We start from the raw sequence: 15,798 nt of genomic DNA, 5'->3' as shown, positions 1-15,798 counted from the left end.
ATATAAAACATAATATGTAAGAGGTTGGTGAAATGCTATGAAGATAAATAGTTACATCTTCTTCTAAAGAATATGATTGAGCGATCTCAATCCTTTAAATGTGCGTTTGATTTGCAAATTAAGAAATGCTGACCAGAACAATATTAGACGTGACAAAATAGTATAAGTCAATTTTTTCTTAGCTCATTATATGTCGTTATAGAATTTTGCGGTAGGGACTGTAGCCAAGCGCAGGCTCTGTCCCTCAGGGAGAAAGGAAATAGGCGCAGCCAAATGACTTCAGGGCTACGCCATTGCTCTTTAACATGTCAGTGTACTGCACGAACACATAGAGGTGCAAGTTTGGGTCCTCTGCTGCATTATTTGCAACAGAGAGGATTTCAACTCAAAGTTGTTAGTCAGGATTGCGGTGTTAGCAATACTCAAGTGCGGATCGTCCTGGGATGGGACGGTAAAGTCCTTAAGAGGAAGGCTATCATTGCTCTCAACCATTTAGATAGTGTGTTGAGCATGAAGTTATTCTATTCAACGTTTAAAGAGGAGAAAACACTCAATTTCGTCTATCAGTTACTTAAATTCGTCCTTGGAGTTGCGGGTACTTGGTATACAACCGATGAAAAGAGAAGAATATGAGTGCCTTAGTCTAGACAATGTAACAACGGAGTATTATATTGGCATAATTGGTCTCCGAAAAAGACTTGATAGGTCCGCAAGAGCACGTAAACATCAATTATAGTATAAAAAGTTATCAATCCCACAAGACCTATGTCAAGTATCGTATTTTATTGTTTCTTTGTTTATCTAAGGCAACACAAATGGTTTGGTACGTTTAAGCAGGTAAGAAATGCAAATAGTTATCAAATTATCAAAAAGGGAGACTGGAATGTTGATTCTCGCTGACTGTTAGTACTCACAAAGTCGTTACTTTATAATTAAAATGAGACAATATTTTCTTGTAGAAAAAGAATTAGTCTTTTACGGTACTGTTCTCTTTCATGTGACCGGTACCAAATTTTAACAAGTAATCTAACTGGCCGCTTTCGCGTGCCCAACGTGTTACATTGCAAAATTTTCATTGAAAAATAATTACTTTTAATTACACGAAAAGTTGCTTAAGGTAGTAAAATTAATATAAATGTACTGTCTACTTTCGCACGTCCAGTACCAAATTGTAAGCGTATAAACGTCCGCTTTCGTCTGTCTGTTTATACTCTTAAAACTGCCTTTTTGAAAACTGATTCTTTCCTAATTGACTAAAAAATGCTTTCTCAATGTTTGAAACCAAAAAACGAAATTTCCTACAGTCAAATAAAAGTTTCGTTCTTTCGACTCGAAACTGATATCGCTATGTTTATGCTTTCGCTGTAAACTTAAAAAATTACAAACAGAAAATAATTTTGGCCAAAAACAATTCCTAATTTAATTACAATTTGTAACTAATAATTAGAGCAACGTCGGTACGATGGTCCTCACATTCCGGACTCGACATAATTAGCTAAACATATTGATTACGTGAATGCTACTACTGTAAATGATATTCATGTTCATGCTTAACATAACAAATATAATAATAATAAACAAAAACAAATGATATTCATGTTCATGCTTAACATAACAAATATAATAATAATAAATAAAAACATGCAAGTACAATAAAGTGAAACAAGCAATAGAAAGAAATAAAGAATTTAAACATAATATTATATTAAGTGCTTCAAACTAGTACAAAAAATACTTTAAATAAATTCCAAATAAATTATGTCGGGAATATTACAACAATAGTGATTCAAATACAAACAGATAAGCTCCAAACTATGACTAAAACATGCAATAATTCCCAGATGTGAGAAAGTTATCACTTTACAACAAGTGCTTTTTCTGGCTTAAAATTAATACTAAGCTTGGGTGATCTTTTCTAAACTTTACATCATGCAATAATTCCCTCCATTCTTGGACTTATATATTTAGCCATGCATTTATAAATTTATGTAGGTAAAATGTTGAATTTTGAAGTGTGTATTCAATGACAATTATACATTTTTAAGGTCAATGACTTGATTTTGCAGTTTGACATTAAGTAAGACATTGGACTTTATAAAATTTCATTGTTAATGATTACAAATTTGATAAAATAAATAAATACTACTGCTCTTCATATTGCAGCACTTGACAGACAAACCACACGAATTATTACCGAATTCACGATTTCCCCAACCGCACCTCCCTTGACGAACAGAGAAAAAAACGCAATACTCAAACCAACACATAAACTATACATCAGAATAACGCTCATACTTCTTGTCAACCAACCATACCGCTCTGATATAACAACAACATTATCGACTACAAATTTATAAATGACTAATCAATATAATGCTTGCTACCACTAATTGAACATACTGTTAGCTATACTCCAATATACTAAAACACATCATAGGGCATGGGAATCAGAATCTAGTACTATTGTTTTGAAATTAAGCTAGTTCCATGATAGTAGGTTTGGAGGCTGGTTGTTGTTCCAAAAATCTAAATCAAAACACTTGCCAACAATATTTCATCACCATAGTAAAAGATTCACATTTTTAAGACATCCCTTATTTATGTAAAATTCACAATTAATGTGTTTTTTTTTATTAAGCAGCTTAGACCAAGCCTAAGCAAATGTTAAATTATTCTAAATTGTAGAGCCTCCAAATATTGATTTCCTATACAAAAAAGTGAACGTTAACGGATTCTTACCAAGAAGTTTAACTGTCTTTTCTCTCATAGAAACTAAGTGAAAAATCATCAGAAAGTTAACTAAAGAATAACTGTCATCACAGAATACTCATATTGCTTACCTTCATTCTGCACAAATCTGACATATCTGCCCATTCAGCTCACGAACTGACTAAATCTGAGAAGAACCAAACCAAGAAATAGATTAGTCTAATTTCCAATTTTAATAGAAATATTATAGTTATAACAACATCTAAATTCATAATCATAGTACATGTGGATGAAAACTTACATGCCATGTCCATGCCTAACTTTATGTATATAGTATCATGAGAAGAAAAACATGAGCTCATACATAAACCGTAAATGTCCAAGAATAAAAAATGCGCAAAAATGATTGATAATTCAGCATTTCGCTACCTGCACGCTGTTAGGGATGAATTTATGGTATTTTCATGGGTTATTGTAACTATGTTATGCTCTAAACTTAAGCAAATTGTAATAGTTTCATGGGTTTTTAGTGAGAATTGGACTGCATGTGTATAGTTCATGTTGTGAAGCAAATCAAATCACTTTGGGTACTATTGATGCAGGTTTGGAGCTGAAAAACAGCCTTATAAGAGCATGAAGAGGAAAGGAAACTGGAAGAATAAAAAGAAAAGCAAAAAGGAGAATTCCTAGCAAGGTCGTGTCGCGAGGGATGCAAGCGCGCCGCGCCAAACCCACTATTTTGGACCGCGAACTCCATGCCACGCTGCGAAGACGGCGTATCCAGCCCAACTCTTATAAATAGATGCCCTAGCTGCCAACTAGGAGAAGTGATTTTTGGTGAACGAAATTAAGAGAGAAATCTGATCCTGAAGCACAGAGCAACCATGGAAGAAAGATTCTATGTCAATTGAAGAGATTTTATTGATCATGATGAATTCATCAATCAACCCTTGTGTGTTCTTCATGTCTATTGAGAACTAATTCTCTTTTGTTGAGTTTAAGGTAGTAGTTAACCTATAATTATGCAATACCATTGATTAATTTCTGTGAAAAATTGTTTGAATTTATTATCAATAAGAAACCTTGTTTTTATGTTAAATTATTGTTGAATCTTTGATTGAAATAAAAAGTTTAAACTTTTGCCCTAGGTTGCTATATTGATTCAGTCATAATTTGCAGAGATGGAATTGTGAATGAGTTTTCATAATTATCGTGGTCTATTACTCTTATCGATATTGAGATTCTGAGAGATCGAATCTCATACTGGTAGAAGTTCATCTAATTTGATCTGCAGATGTGGGATCAAGTTTGAGGATAAGTGAAGATAATAATTCGAATGATGGTTCACTTATGATTTAATTGATAAATTGCATAGGAATAGGTTGATGAACTCTAAATCTCAACATATCTCTTTCATTGTTAACCAATTTTCAGCATTTTAGTTTTAATAGTTGTTTAGATTTCATAGCATATTTAGAATAATAAAACAAACTCAACTATTTTTATTCACTCAAAATAATCTACTATAGAACGACAGTGATATTAAACCAATCCCTGTGGATACGATATATATATAAGATATTTACCCATAAATACTTTCAACAAATTGACGTCGTTGTCGGGGATTAGTGTCAATATTGCACGCATTGCAATAGCTTCTATTTTGAGTTTTTAAATATAATTGGTTGTTTCATGCGTTTGTTAGTTTTTGCATAATTTAGTGTATGCGCAGCAAGGTTTCCAGCGATCAACTTCTTTTTGATCCCGAGATCGAGAGGACCGCTAGGAGGTTAAACAGCAAAACACGAAGGAGAACAAACATAGCAAGGGCAAGAGACAACGCAACCGCGACATCGTCACAAACCTTAGAAACAATTGACGAATCGTCAGAAGGACTTTTCTTTCACGAACTATTTGCTGAAGAAGAACAAGAAGTCATTATACAACCAACTGTTGTAAACATGGCTGCCAGAGTTCCATGTGCAAATAGTCCAAGACTTAACAAAACAATTGTTTTTCATTCTTCAAGTCAGATCTCATGATTTAAACCACCAATGAAACAATATATCAGTATATCATTATTCAAGCCATAAACTCTGTTAGCTAATTGATAAGTGCCAAAATGTAGTTATTTTGTGTATAGTTTTACGACACTTATCTTCTCTTTTTCCTCAATTTAGACGATTTTTAGTGTATATTCCACATAATACGTATACTTTGTATTGAATCGAGTTTTTGATTCATTTATGTACCGACTAATAGTTTTCATTCATTTTTGTAGGTATTTGAGCATGTATGGAGCATTGCGTAATAAAGCTTCAAAGGTACAATTTTGGATCAATAAAAGAAGAAGCAATTGAAGAAATAAAGAAGTGCAGACTGGTCTGAGTCTCCCGGCGGAGCAATTGGCTCGCTGGGCGAACGTAGGAAAATAATGATCTTGCTTCTGCCTTGGGCCGCCTCTTGTTCGCCAGGCGGAAGAAGAAGGAGTCGTCGGGCGAGGCATTTTGTTCGCCGGGTGAAAGAAGATATTTTGCCAGTTTATTGACGTGGCAGAGGCTGTGTGGCCAGGAATAAAGGTTTCACCGGGAGAAAGTCGCGTAGCAGATTTTGTTTATATTTCAATTTCATTTCATTTTAGGTTTGGTGTGGTTGGTTTTGGGGATTTTTGTGCTCCCATGCCAATTCCACCCATTTTTCTCTAGGATTAGCTTAGATAACAACTATGGGTCATGCATTCGGTTATTCGGAGGTGGATTGCTCATCAACCGACACTGGCAAACCGAAAGATTGTGGTTTTATCTCTCTTTCTCTCTATGTATTTCTCTTAGTTGGGTTTTGTATATATATATTTACTTTGAACTCATGTATATTTGTCGCCTATGGCGTTATATAAAGCTTGCTTTACAAATCCTTGTTGATTGTTGTTTTAGATTTTTGCTCTGTGCTTGGGATTTGGGTTGTTTTAGAGATAGACTTCTTGAATCCTTATCTAGGATAATTATCTGTTAGTTTCTGAACTTTAGAGATAGATTTAGAGTTAACAATCTTTATGGGTGTCAAAGCTTAATGCTTTCGTGTTGGTTGTGTCGGTTGAGAGATCGTCGATACGATTGATATGGATGTCTGTTTTGTTGTTGAGGTGTGCTGAGAGATCGTCGCCGAGATGATATAGTAGTCTTCTCTACTTTGGGTTAGAAATGACTTAGGGTGTGAGCGATGCCGGGTGACATTGATGAGTATTGTAGGTTGAGTGTAACTGATCGATAAGTTTAAGTTTGTGAGAAGTAGATTATATGCAATGCCTGATAAGTCTCTTCTTTCTGAAAAATGAATTCTTTTTGTGTTGATATTTACTTTTCCGTTTTTATGCTTTAACCAATTCAAACCAAACTCATAACTGTGGAAACTATTGAACGACAGTTCAATGCATTAGTCCCTATGGAGACGATAATTTCCCGGATAAATACTTCTAAAATTTTTGTTGCTTGTTGCTTTACCGCTTCAGCACTAATGAAGTAAATTAAAGTTTTGAAAGTTCACTTTGGTGGAAAATCATGTTAAAACTAGTCAACAATAAATATAATCATTAGAAAACATTGAAAGAGAATAAAAAGAAAGGAAAAACCTTGAAAGAGATGCAATAACGAAAACAAACGCGATCAGATCCGGACCATATCTTGAGAATGTCAGTCAACTTTAACAATTTTTCTGAAACAACAGAAACTTTTAAAGTGGTGTAACTGCAAAAAGGAAACAAAACATACCTTGAAAATTTTTTAGACTTTGTTGTGAGAAGGAAATCTGAAAAAATATGAGAACATAAACACGAAGCAATAGTTGGAAAAAGTCATACCTTTGATAAATCCCCGAGTTAGTTTTGAGAAGTGAATTTGGAAATGAAAAACATGAGGTCTGTTTTGTTGTTGTTTCACGGCTGAACCATGCTGAAAGCTTGTTGTTGGCAGCGGAATTTTAGGTTTGAGGGAAAAAGAGGGAGAAGAGAGGAAAATTATGAGAAATAGGTGTTAGTTACGAATTTACCCTTTTGTGTTTGTAATAAAATATTGAGAAATTGGTATTTTTGCCAATTGATGAGTAAAGGCTAGATAGTAAAGTAGATTTTGGGATGTTTGGTTAATTGATGAGTAAAGGCTAAATAGTAGATAATAGAAGACTCCATATCTACTGCCAGTCTTGTTTTTGACTATGACATAGAGCCATAAAAGAAGAGAGGATTAAAAAATTCAGCAACAACTTGGTTTGTTTTACTTTACTTATCTATCTCTAGCGGTACATTACATCACTATATCTAGCGCCAAATAAAATGAAACGAAAACGCAATGTCACACTAGAATTGCCGTGGAAAACAAAGGATACATGGAAAAATGGAGTCACTCCTCCAATTCCACCCCAATTCCATCTCCTCCATTCCTCACCACCATTCCCATTTCAAACCAAAACACCATCACCCCCTTTTCCACTTTCCCATCAAAAACTCCAAAACCCATTTCCCCCTCCATTCCATCACCCAAACCAAAACCCATTCCATTCTCCCACTCCCAATTTCCACCCCACAACAAAGCCCCATCATCGTCTCTTACTCTTCTCTCATCTCCGTTTTCTCCAAATCCAACCGTGAACCCCACGCCATTTTCCTCTTCCTTCACATGATAACCGCTTCACCTCTTCGCCCAAATGGTTACACTTACGTTGCGGTTTTAACCGCTTGCACTCGAATCTTATACCTCCAATTCGGTCTCCAGTTACATGCTGCGGTTGTTAAAACTGGGTATTTGGATTCAGTTTTTGTCTCCAACGCGCTCATGTCGTTTTATTTGAAATGTGGGTTTTATCAAACTGCTTTTAAGGTGTTTGATGAAATGGGTGAGAGGGATATTGTGTCCTGGAACACTGTAATTTCTTGTGCTGTTAATGGACTCATGTATGACACCGCGTTTCTGTTGTTTCGCGACATGCTGGTGATAACAGATTCTTTGAAAGTTGATTATTTTACACTGTCGACGGTTTTGACTGCTTGTGCTATGACAACTGGTTTGGTGATGGAAGGGAAGCAAGTGCATGCGATTGCTGTTAAGGTTGGGTTGGAGACTGAACTGAATGTTGGGAATGCTCTTATTGGGTTTTATATGAATTGTGGAAGTCTTGATGGGGTTGTTTGTTTGTTTCAGAGGATGGGTGTTAGAGATGTTATAACTTGGACGGAGATGGTGAGGGCTTATATGGAGTTTGGTTATGTGGATTTGGGTTTGAAGATTTTTGATGAAATGCCGGAAAGGAATTGTGTGACTTATAATGCTGTTTTGTCTGGGTTTTGTCGAAATGGTGAGGGTTTAAAGGCTATGGAGTTGTTTGTTAGAATGGTGGAGGAGGGCATGGAGTTAACGGATTTCTCTTTGAGTGGTGGGATTAATGCGTGTAGTTTGCTTGCTGATTATGGGGTTTGCAAGCAGATGCATGGATTTGCAATCAAGTTTGGATTTGGATCAAATGTTTGTGTTGAAGGGGCTTTGCTTGAAATGTACACAAGGTGTGGGAGAATGGTAGATGCTAAGAAGATGTTTAGCATGTGGGAAGAATTGGAGAAAGATAGCTCTGTTGTTTGGACTTCTATGATGTGTGGCTTTGCTCGAAACGGGAAACCGAAGGAGGCGATTTCTCTTTACCATCTTGGTCATTCTAAAGGGAAATTGATTATGGATGAAGTTGTACTATCTACGATGCTTGGTCTTTGTGGAACCGTTGGCTATCATGATATGGGTAAGCAAATCCATTGTCAAGTTCTTAAATTTGGCTTTCATTCTGAAGTGAAAGTTGGAAATGCTGTTGTTAGTATGTATTTTAAATGCGGGAATGTAGATGATGCAATTAAGATGTCCAGTCGCATGTCCTCTACCGATATAGTTTCATGGAATATTTTGATTTCTGGGTATGTTATGCACAGGCAGGGCGATAAAGCATTAGAAATATGGTTGAAAATGCGGGAAGAGGGCATAACCCCTGATGAAGTTACCTTCATTTTGATAATTTCAGCCTATAGGCAAACTAACTTGAATTTGGTTGATGACTGCCGTAGTTTGTTTGATTCAATGAGAACTGTTTATCACATTGAGCCAACATCTCAACATTATGCATCCTTCATCAGTGTTTTGGGTCACTGGGGTCTCTTGGAAGAGGCGCTGGAAACTATCAATAAAATGCCTTTTAAGCCTTCTGCTTTTGTTTGGCGTGCTTTGCTCGATGGTTGCAGACTCCATAAGAATACAATGATTGAAAAATGGACTGTCAAGAATATTCTTGCCCTGGAACCCAAAGATCCATCTACTTATATACTTGTTTCAAATTTGTATTCATCTTCTGGGAGATGGGATTGCTCCGAGATGACTAGGGAAAATATGAGAAAAAAGGGATTTCACAAATACCCGGCTCAAAGTTGGATTATCTGTCAGAAGAAAATGCATTCATTCTATGCAAGAGATAGGTCTCATCCGCAAGACAAAGACATATATAGTGGGTTGGAGATTCTAATCTTTGAGTGCCTAAAAATGGGATATGAACCTGACACGCGCTTTGTTCTTCACGAAGTGGAGGAGCACCAAAAGAAAAAATTTCTATTCCATCACAGTTCAAAACTAGCCGCAACTTATGGAATATTGATGACAAAGCCAGGGAAGCCCATCCGGATTGTAAAGAACATCCTTCTTTGTGGGGACTGCCATACATTCATGAAATATGTATCAATTGTCACTAAGAGGGACATTTTTCTCAGAGATTCTTCAGGATTTCACTGTTTCTCTAATGGCCAGTGCTCGTGTAAAGACCAATGGTGAGACACAGGTAAAGCTGGCTTATCTAACTGGTCATTCTCATTTGTATTAATGATATAGTTGATTATAGGCAATATTTTTTTTGTATAAATTATTTTTTTGGATATTGCTGTGAAATTGATGGCACCAAGTAAGAAAAGACACGCGCTCCTTTTATATGCTTACTTAAAAGATTTAGAGATTAGTTCGTTTTTACGTTTATCATTTTTATTGTGAAGTTTATATCTTCCGAATTAGTTTCTGCAATGAAATTGTAGTACCTCCGTCTTTTTTTAAGCACTATTTTTTGAAGGATGCTTATAAAAAGGGACGGAGGTTGTATTTGTTTCCATATACACAAGAATGAAGCAGCTACTTTCCTTTAGAAGCATGACTAATATGATAATAGATATCATGAAAAGTCAGACAGGTCTCTATGAAGAAGCATTTTCAAAAACAAATTATATTCCATCTTATTTATTGTACAGTCCAACAAAAGAGCCTAAAAAGCATCATGCAAGAAACCTTATCATGTTTGTGAATGTCCTAAATCATTTCAACACTTAGACATCATCATCATGATTGCCTCAATTGATGTCTATCATGTAGTGACAACCACTCTCCCATTTTATGTAGCTATGTTACTAGCTTAAGTTTGTGTTAAATGGTGGAAACTTTGTACACCTGATCAATGTGTGAGCATAAATAAACGTGTAGCAAATTTTGAAATTCCGTTGATCATTTCAATTTATATCCTTCAGCAACATTTACAATACAAGTCTTAAATTCATATATGTAGATTGTGTTCATATTTTTTTTCTTTCTTTTTTAGTATTAATTGTAGTCTCTCAGCTAATTGCATTTATTAAGATTATTTAGTGATATATTAGAGGAGGTTTGAAATGGATAGTAACTGATTTTTCATGATCAACACTTCCTAATACTTTGAACCTTGGAACTCCACTCATGAAGGCTATGTATGAAGATGAATCTGATTTTCTACTACCTGGTATAATTTGCCTTTGTTACTATATGAGCTTGCAGAAAATTGTTGATTATTTGCATCTACAACTTTAGTACTACTTACTTCAGTAGCTGGTGAATTATTATAGGGCAGTTGTTTGTTAGGGGAGCTGTTCCATTGGTGAAAATAAACATAATCACTTCTATTTTATTTAGTTTAGGTTTCAATTGTTAAATGGATTATCTAACCATCAATGCATTGAGTAGATGGAGAGAAATATTTTGAATGACTATTGTTCATGTTGTATGTCTTTTAGTTCGTTACTACATAATTAAAATCTGAATTTGAAGTAAGATTGTGGATATAGTTTGAGTCTAGAGAAGGAGAGAGCAGGAGATAAGATAATGAGTGTAGTTGCAACTAGTGAAGGTTGGAAGATAATAAGAACGAGTCCTAGCGCCTTTTATGGTCTATATGTAATATACAAGGGGTGATCTTCAACCAACACAAACAGTAACTGTAGAGGAACAAGTTGCTAAGGCCCTATATATTCTAACACAATGTTTGAAATTGAGAGATTCGATTCTGGTTCTGACGCCCCGGCGAGGCTACTAGTTGTCATTTTCATCATTTGCTTTGACACTAGAGTTTGCAAGATGGAGACAATGATCAACGCATTATCACTCAATCAGGAGTCAGAATCTGCCAGAACTAGTGAGCAGTTGATACTAGAGCTTGCAAGATGTAGACAATGCTCAAGATGTCACTTCTACTTTGATACAAAGCTGAAGTTGAAGGGATAAAATCTGCATTTTTGATCATCGCTAATAATTTTTGAGAGAATACTGTATCTCATAAGTCATGATGATTATTTTAAAGAGTGTTGCAGCTTATGAGAGAGCTAGCTTAAAACTCCAATTTTGAAAGGAGTTTGGAAATTTTTATAAGAATTGCAACTTTGCAAATGCAGAGTTACATTTTCACTCAGGTATATGCTTATCTTCTTGAATTTCTTTGCTGACCTAGAACAAAGAGACATACCTGTTGATGATAACCATTGTTATTTGGCTCGGTGTTGTTATCTAATGTTATAGAAATCTAATGTTGATGATAACCATATATGAGATGGATGAAATGGTTTAATGCAAAAGGTATAGAAATCTAATGTTATCTCTAGTGATTATTCTAGTTGCCCTTTCTTGAACTTTTATAACATTGTAAGTTGAAGTTTCATATTCATTCTAACACTTTGTATTTCCTACAAACCTTGCATTGAACTCCCCTTTCACATTAATTCCAATATTAATTTTGTTAAGATATGCAAACAGAAGACGAAAGAGTGTTATTTCTCTCTCTTTTCTTAAAAAAAAAACTTTAATTTCCAGTATTTTGTACTTTTTTCAAAAACTTGATGAAAAATTATCCCTGTTTTCTTACCCTACAACACTATCTTAACTCAATATTTAATAATATTGGAGCATATCTCTTTTTCTCTTTTAATATATATATATATATATATATATATATATATATATATATATATATATATATATATATATATATATATATATATATATATATATATATATATATATATATATATATATATATATATATATATGTGTGTGTGTGTTTTCAGAGACGCACATCCGAAATAACCAATATCCTAAAATTTTCAATTTTAATTTTTTGGATGTTTTTATCTCCGAAAAATATTTTGAGGTTTTCAGAGGTGTTTTTCATAAGTGTACAAAGAAATTGTCATCCTGCAATTAGGCATGACAAACACTAGGGATGACAATTAAGTTACGTGCACTTAGAAAATATATATATATTTTTTTTTATATTTCAAATATGTATTGATTTTTCTTACTAATAACGAGAAAATATGTTCTTATGTGGGCAATAATCATATACTTTTATGAAACAATATAAATGTCGACAAATTATTTTGAAAAATACACAATTGCTAGCTAGCATCTCATTGCTTGTAAGAAGATTGCTGATGCGTCCAGCCAAACTATTTTTTAGGGAGGTTGTACGTCTTCACGAGATTCCTAAATCAATTACGTCAAACAGGGACACCACATTTCTCAGTAATGTATGGATTACTCTATGGAGATTGTTTGGGGACACCACATTTCTCAGTAATGTATGGATTACTCTATGGAGATTGTTTGGAACTACGCTGAATAGGAGTTCTACAAATCATCTTCTTACTGGTGGACAAACTGAGGTAACCAACAAAACTTTGAAAAATATGATTCAGAGTGTCTGTGGTGACAAGCCAAAACAGTGGGATTTAGTTTTTCCTCAGGTCAAATTTGCTTACAACAGGGCTGTGCATTTAGTTATAGGGAAATCACCATTCTCTCTGGTCTACATTTATGTTCCTAAGCATGTAGTTGATTTGATTAGTGCGACAACTGATAATATGGCCGAGGAAATGATGGTTGTTAAAGAAGCTCTCAAGGCTAAGTTAGAGGCTACTGAGAAGAAGAATAAAGCAGTTGCTGGCAAAAGTTTTCAATGTAGGAGACGACGTGATGGTGTTTTTGCGCAAATAAAGGTTCTCAGTTGGTACTTATAACAAGATGAGCCACGTAAATATGACCCGTTCAAAGTGATCCGAAAGATAAAAAATAATGCTTATGTGGTAGCTCTCCCGAATGTCATGAACATATCCAATATCTTTAATGTTGCTAACATTCATGAGTATCAAGCAAATGAGGCTCTTTATCCAGAAGAGAACTCGGAGTCGAGTTCTTTAGAGGTAGAAGAGACCGATGTAGGAAGGCCGACTGCGTGTATTGAAGAAGAAATCGCGCGTCGGAAAGTATTTTAATATTTAATCAATTTTTTATTTTAATTTTTAAACAATTTTTAGTTTTATTTCTATTTTGGATTATAAGTCCATTAGGGTCTCTTTAAGTCCATTAGAAATTCTTTGCTTTCTATATTTAAAGACCTTTGAAATGACCATAAAAATTATCTTTTATCATAATAAATTTTTTTTTATTTGGTAAATTTTAGAGCTCATATTTGCAATCCTGTGTTTTCATTTTAAATTTAGTGCTTACTATTCATTTCGAATTTTCAATTGCATCATAATTATGAAATATTTTTACAAAGTAAACAAAAGTTTTAATTGTAATATTTTATTTACATTTTTTGTCCTATTATGGCCCCGTTTGTTTTGACTTTTTTTGAAAAAGATTTTTATAGTGTTACATAATTTTGTGAAAAAAATTTTTACAAATTTTTTTTTTATAAAAGCTTCAAATGAAAATCTTGTTTGAATAGTTATTCTTAAAATGTAATTTTAGATATCTTATTTATTTATGGAGAAAAAATTTGGATATCAAAATTTCAAAAAATCACTTAATTTTGAAGCTATTTCAAATAGATTTTCATAAAAATCATTTTTGAAATACAATTTTTTGAAAAAATTACAATTTTGACAAAGTTTGAATCTTCATTAATATATGTTTATGTTATAGGATGTCAAAATTAGTGTTTCATTTTAGAAAAATCGAATATAAAAAAACTTGTAATATTTTGAAAAACAGTTTTACAAAATCTATTTTAAAAAATACAAAGAAAAAATCCATTTTTTTAAAGCTGAAACAAACAGGTTCTATATATCACTCAAACGAATGACAAATAAAATTGTGTCTTTTTCATACCAGAAACAATGATTTTAATATGATTTTAAAAAAAGAAATTTCTCAATCTACTTTTTAAAAACAAGGAGATTTTTACCAGAATTATTTTTAAATATATTTTTTTGTCAAAATGCTCTATAAAATTATGTTTTAATAAATTTAAACATATAAATAAGAAAGTGTTTTTTTTTTCATGGAAGAACAACAAGACAATTAACTGTAGTGAAATTCGTCAAAGTATACCCAAGAATTGATGGTGAAAGCTTGAAAGATGGCGAGATTTGGATTGGTGCTTTAATGTTAGAGAACTAGAGGGCTGAAAATTTTGAATTCTAAAACAGAATATTCAATTTAATACTGAAGAAAAAAATGGCTTGTTTCATAAAATGATCAAGTTACTTCAATAGTATATTGACTAGACTCATTCACTTCAAATACTTTAAACACAACGGATTTTTTTTGTTTGTATATAATTTTTTGCTTATGTATTTGTCGACATCCATTTCTTTTTAAACATAATATTTAATATTAAATTTGTTAAGGAATGAGAGATTTCTTAACACCTTATTTTCATTACTAATTAGTTAATTCCGTCTGATATGATAAAAAAAAAAAGCAGATATATTATATTAATTTACAAACTATTTTAGATTAGACAGCGACGAAGGAATCACAAACGAATATGTTCATCTCGTTTAGACCGTCCTTTAAAAACCTAAAAAAAAGAATATAATAGAATGTATTGAACTAAAACATTAACCTGCTTCATGTAAAAATTATAGAAAAAACAAGCATGACTGACAAACTCATAGGCTTAATCCAACAAAAATAGTTTCATTCAGTGACTCACATATGAACCTTCATTTTTAAATACCATATAAGAGCACGACTTCCTCCACATCTCAACCGTTGATTACATCTAACAGTTGTCCCATTCCAGCCCGACAAATTGAGAATGATTTTAACCTTATTCTCTATATAAATGTGACCATGAATCTGTCTATATAATATTTTATGTTGACCAAATTACTTTAACCTTATTCTCTATATAAACGTGACCCTGAATCATGCCTATATAATATTTTATGTTGACCAAATTACTTCCAACACAAGAGAAAAAAAAAACAGGGGGAGGGGTCGTGATTAAAAAATTTTCACAAAAAACAATTGAATTTATTTGGTCAATTTTAAGAAAAGATATTAAGCATAAATTTCAGCGCATAATAATAAATAACAGAAAAAAAAAAGAGATAAGAGATAGCAAAATGCACAACATGATTTATATAGGTTTGATCTTAAACCATACAATGTACTCTAGTTCCTAAAGATTTCTATTTGAGAGTTCCACTAACTATTTAAGCTTTTATCACATGATTAACCGACAACTTTCTTACACCAAAATTTTACCCAGGTTCAACCTTTATAATAATATCATTGTTATAGGATAATGATACTCTTGATTTACAATTACAACTTAATCAAATTCAAACAACAGTTACACAAGCACAACTCTTAAATATTTCACTTTTTGAACACTAAAATATTTATGGCTGTATTTGTCTGAGCGGTTAGAGATTGAGTTTATTTTTCAAGAAAATTGTAAGACTCATTATGACTAATTTGTGTCTTTGGA

General features: G+C 33.2%; 1 protein-coding gene across 1 annotated transcript; it reads left to right on the top strand.

The window, feature by feature from the left end:
- The first annotated feature begins 7,041 nt into the window (after window positions 1-7,041).
- On the top strand, window positions 7,042-11,665 carry LOC131641456 (pentatricopeptide repeat-containing protein At5g03800-like). Its single transcript, XM_058911748.1, has one exon. It carries the CDS (start codon window positions 7,098-7,100, stop codon window positions 9,558-9,560), a length of 2,463 nt encoding a protein of 820 aa, XP_058767731.1. The 5' UTR covers window positions 7,042-7,097; the 3' UTR covers window positions 9,561-11,665.
- The last annotated feature ends 4,133 nt before the right edge of the window (window positions 11,666-15,798 follow it).

Source organism: Vicia villosa, unplaced genomic scaffold (assembly GCF_029867415.1).
Source record: "Vicia villosa cultivar HV-30 ecotype Madison, WI unplaced genomic scaffold, Vvil1.0 ctg.003769F_1_1, whole genome shotgun sequence".
Taxonomy (NCBI): domain Eukaryota; kingdom Viridiplantae; phylum Streptophyta; class Magnoliopsida; order Fabales; family Fabaceae; genus Vicia; species Vicia villosa.
The sequence above is the reverse complement of the archived record's forward strand: the minus strand, read 5'-3'. Positions and strand labels throughout refer to the sequence as shown.

Bases quoted from the DNA above. Each gene is read 5' to 3' on its own strand.
- LOC131641456 (XM_058911748.1), top strand. From the start codon at position 7,098: ATGGAGTCACTCCTCCAATTCCACCCCAATTCCATCTCCTCCATTCCT.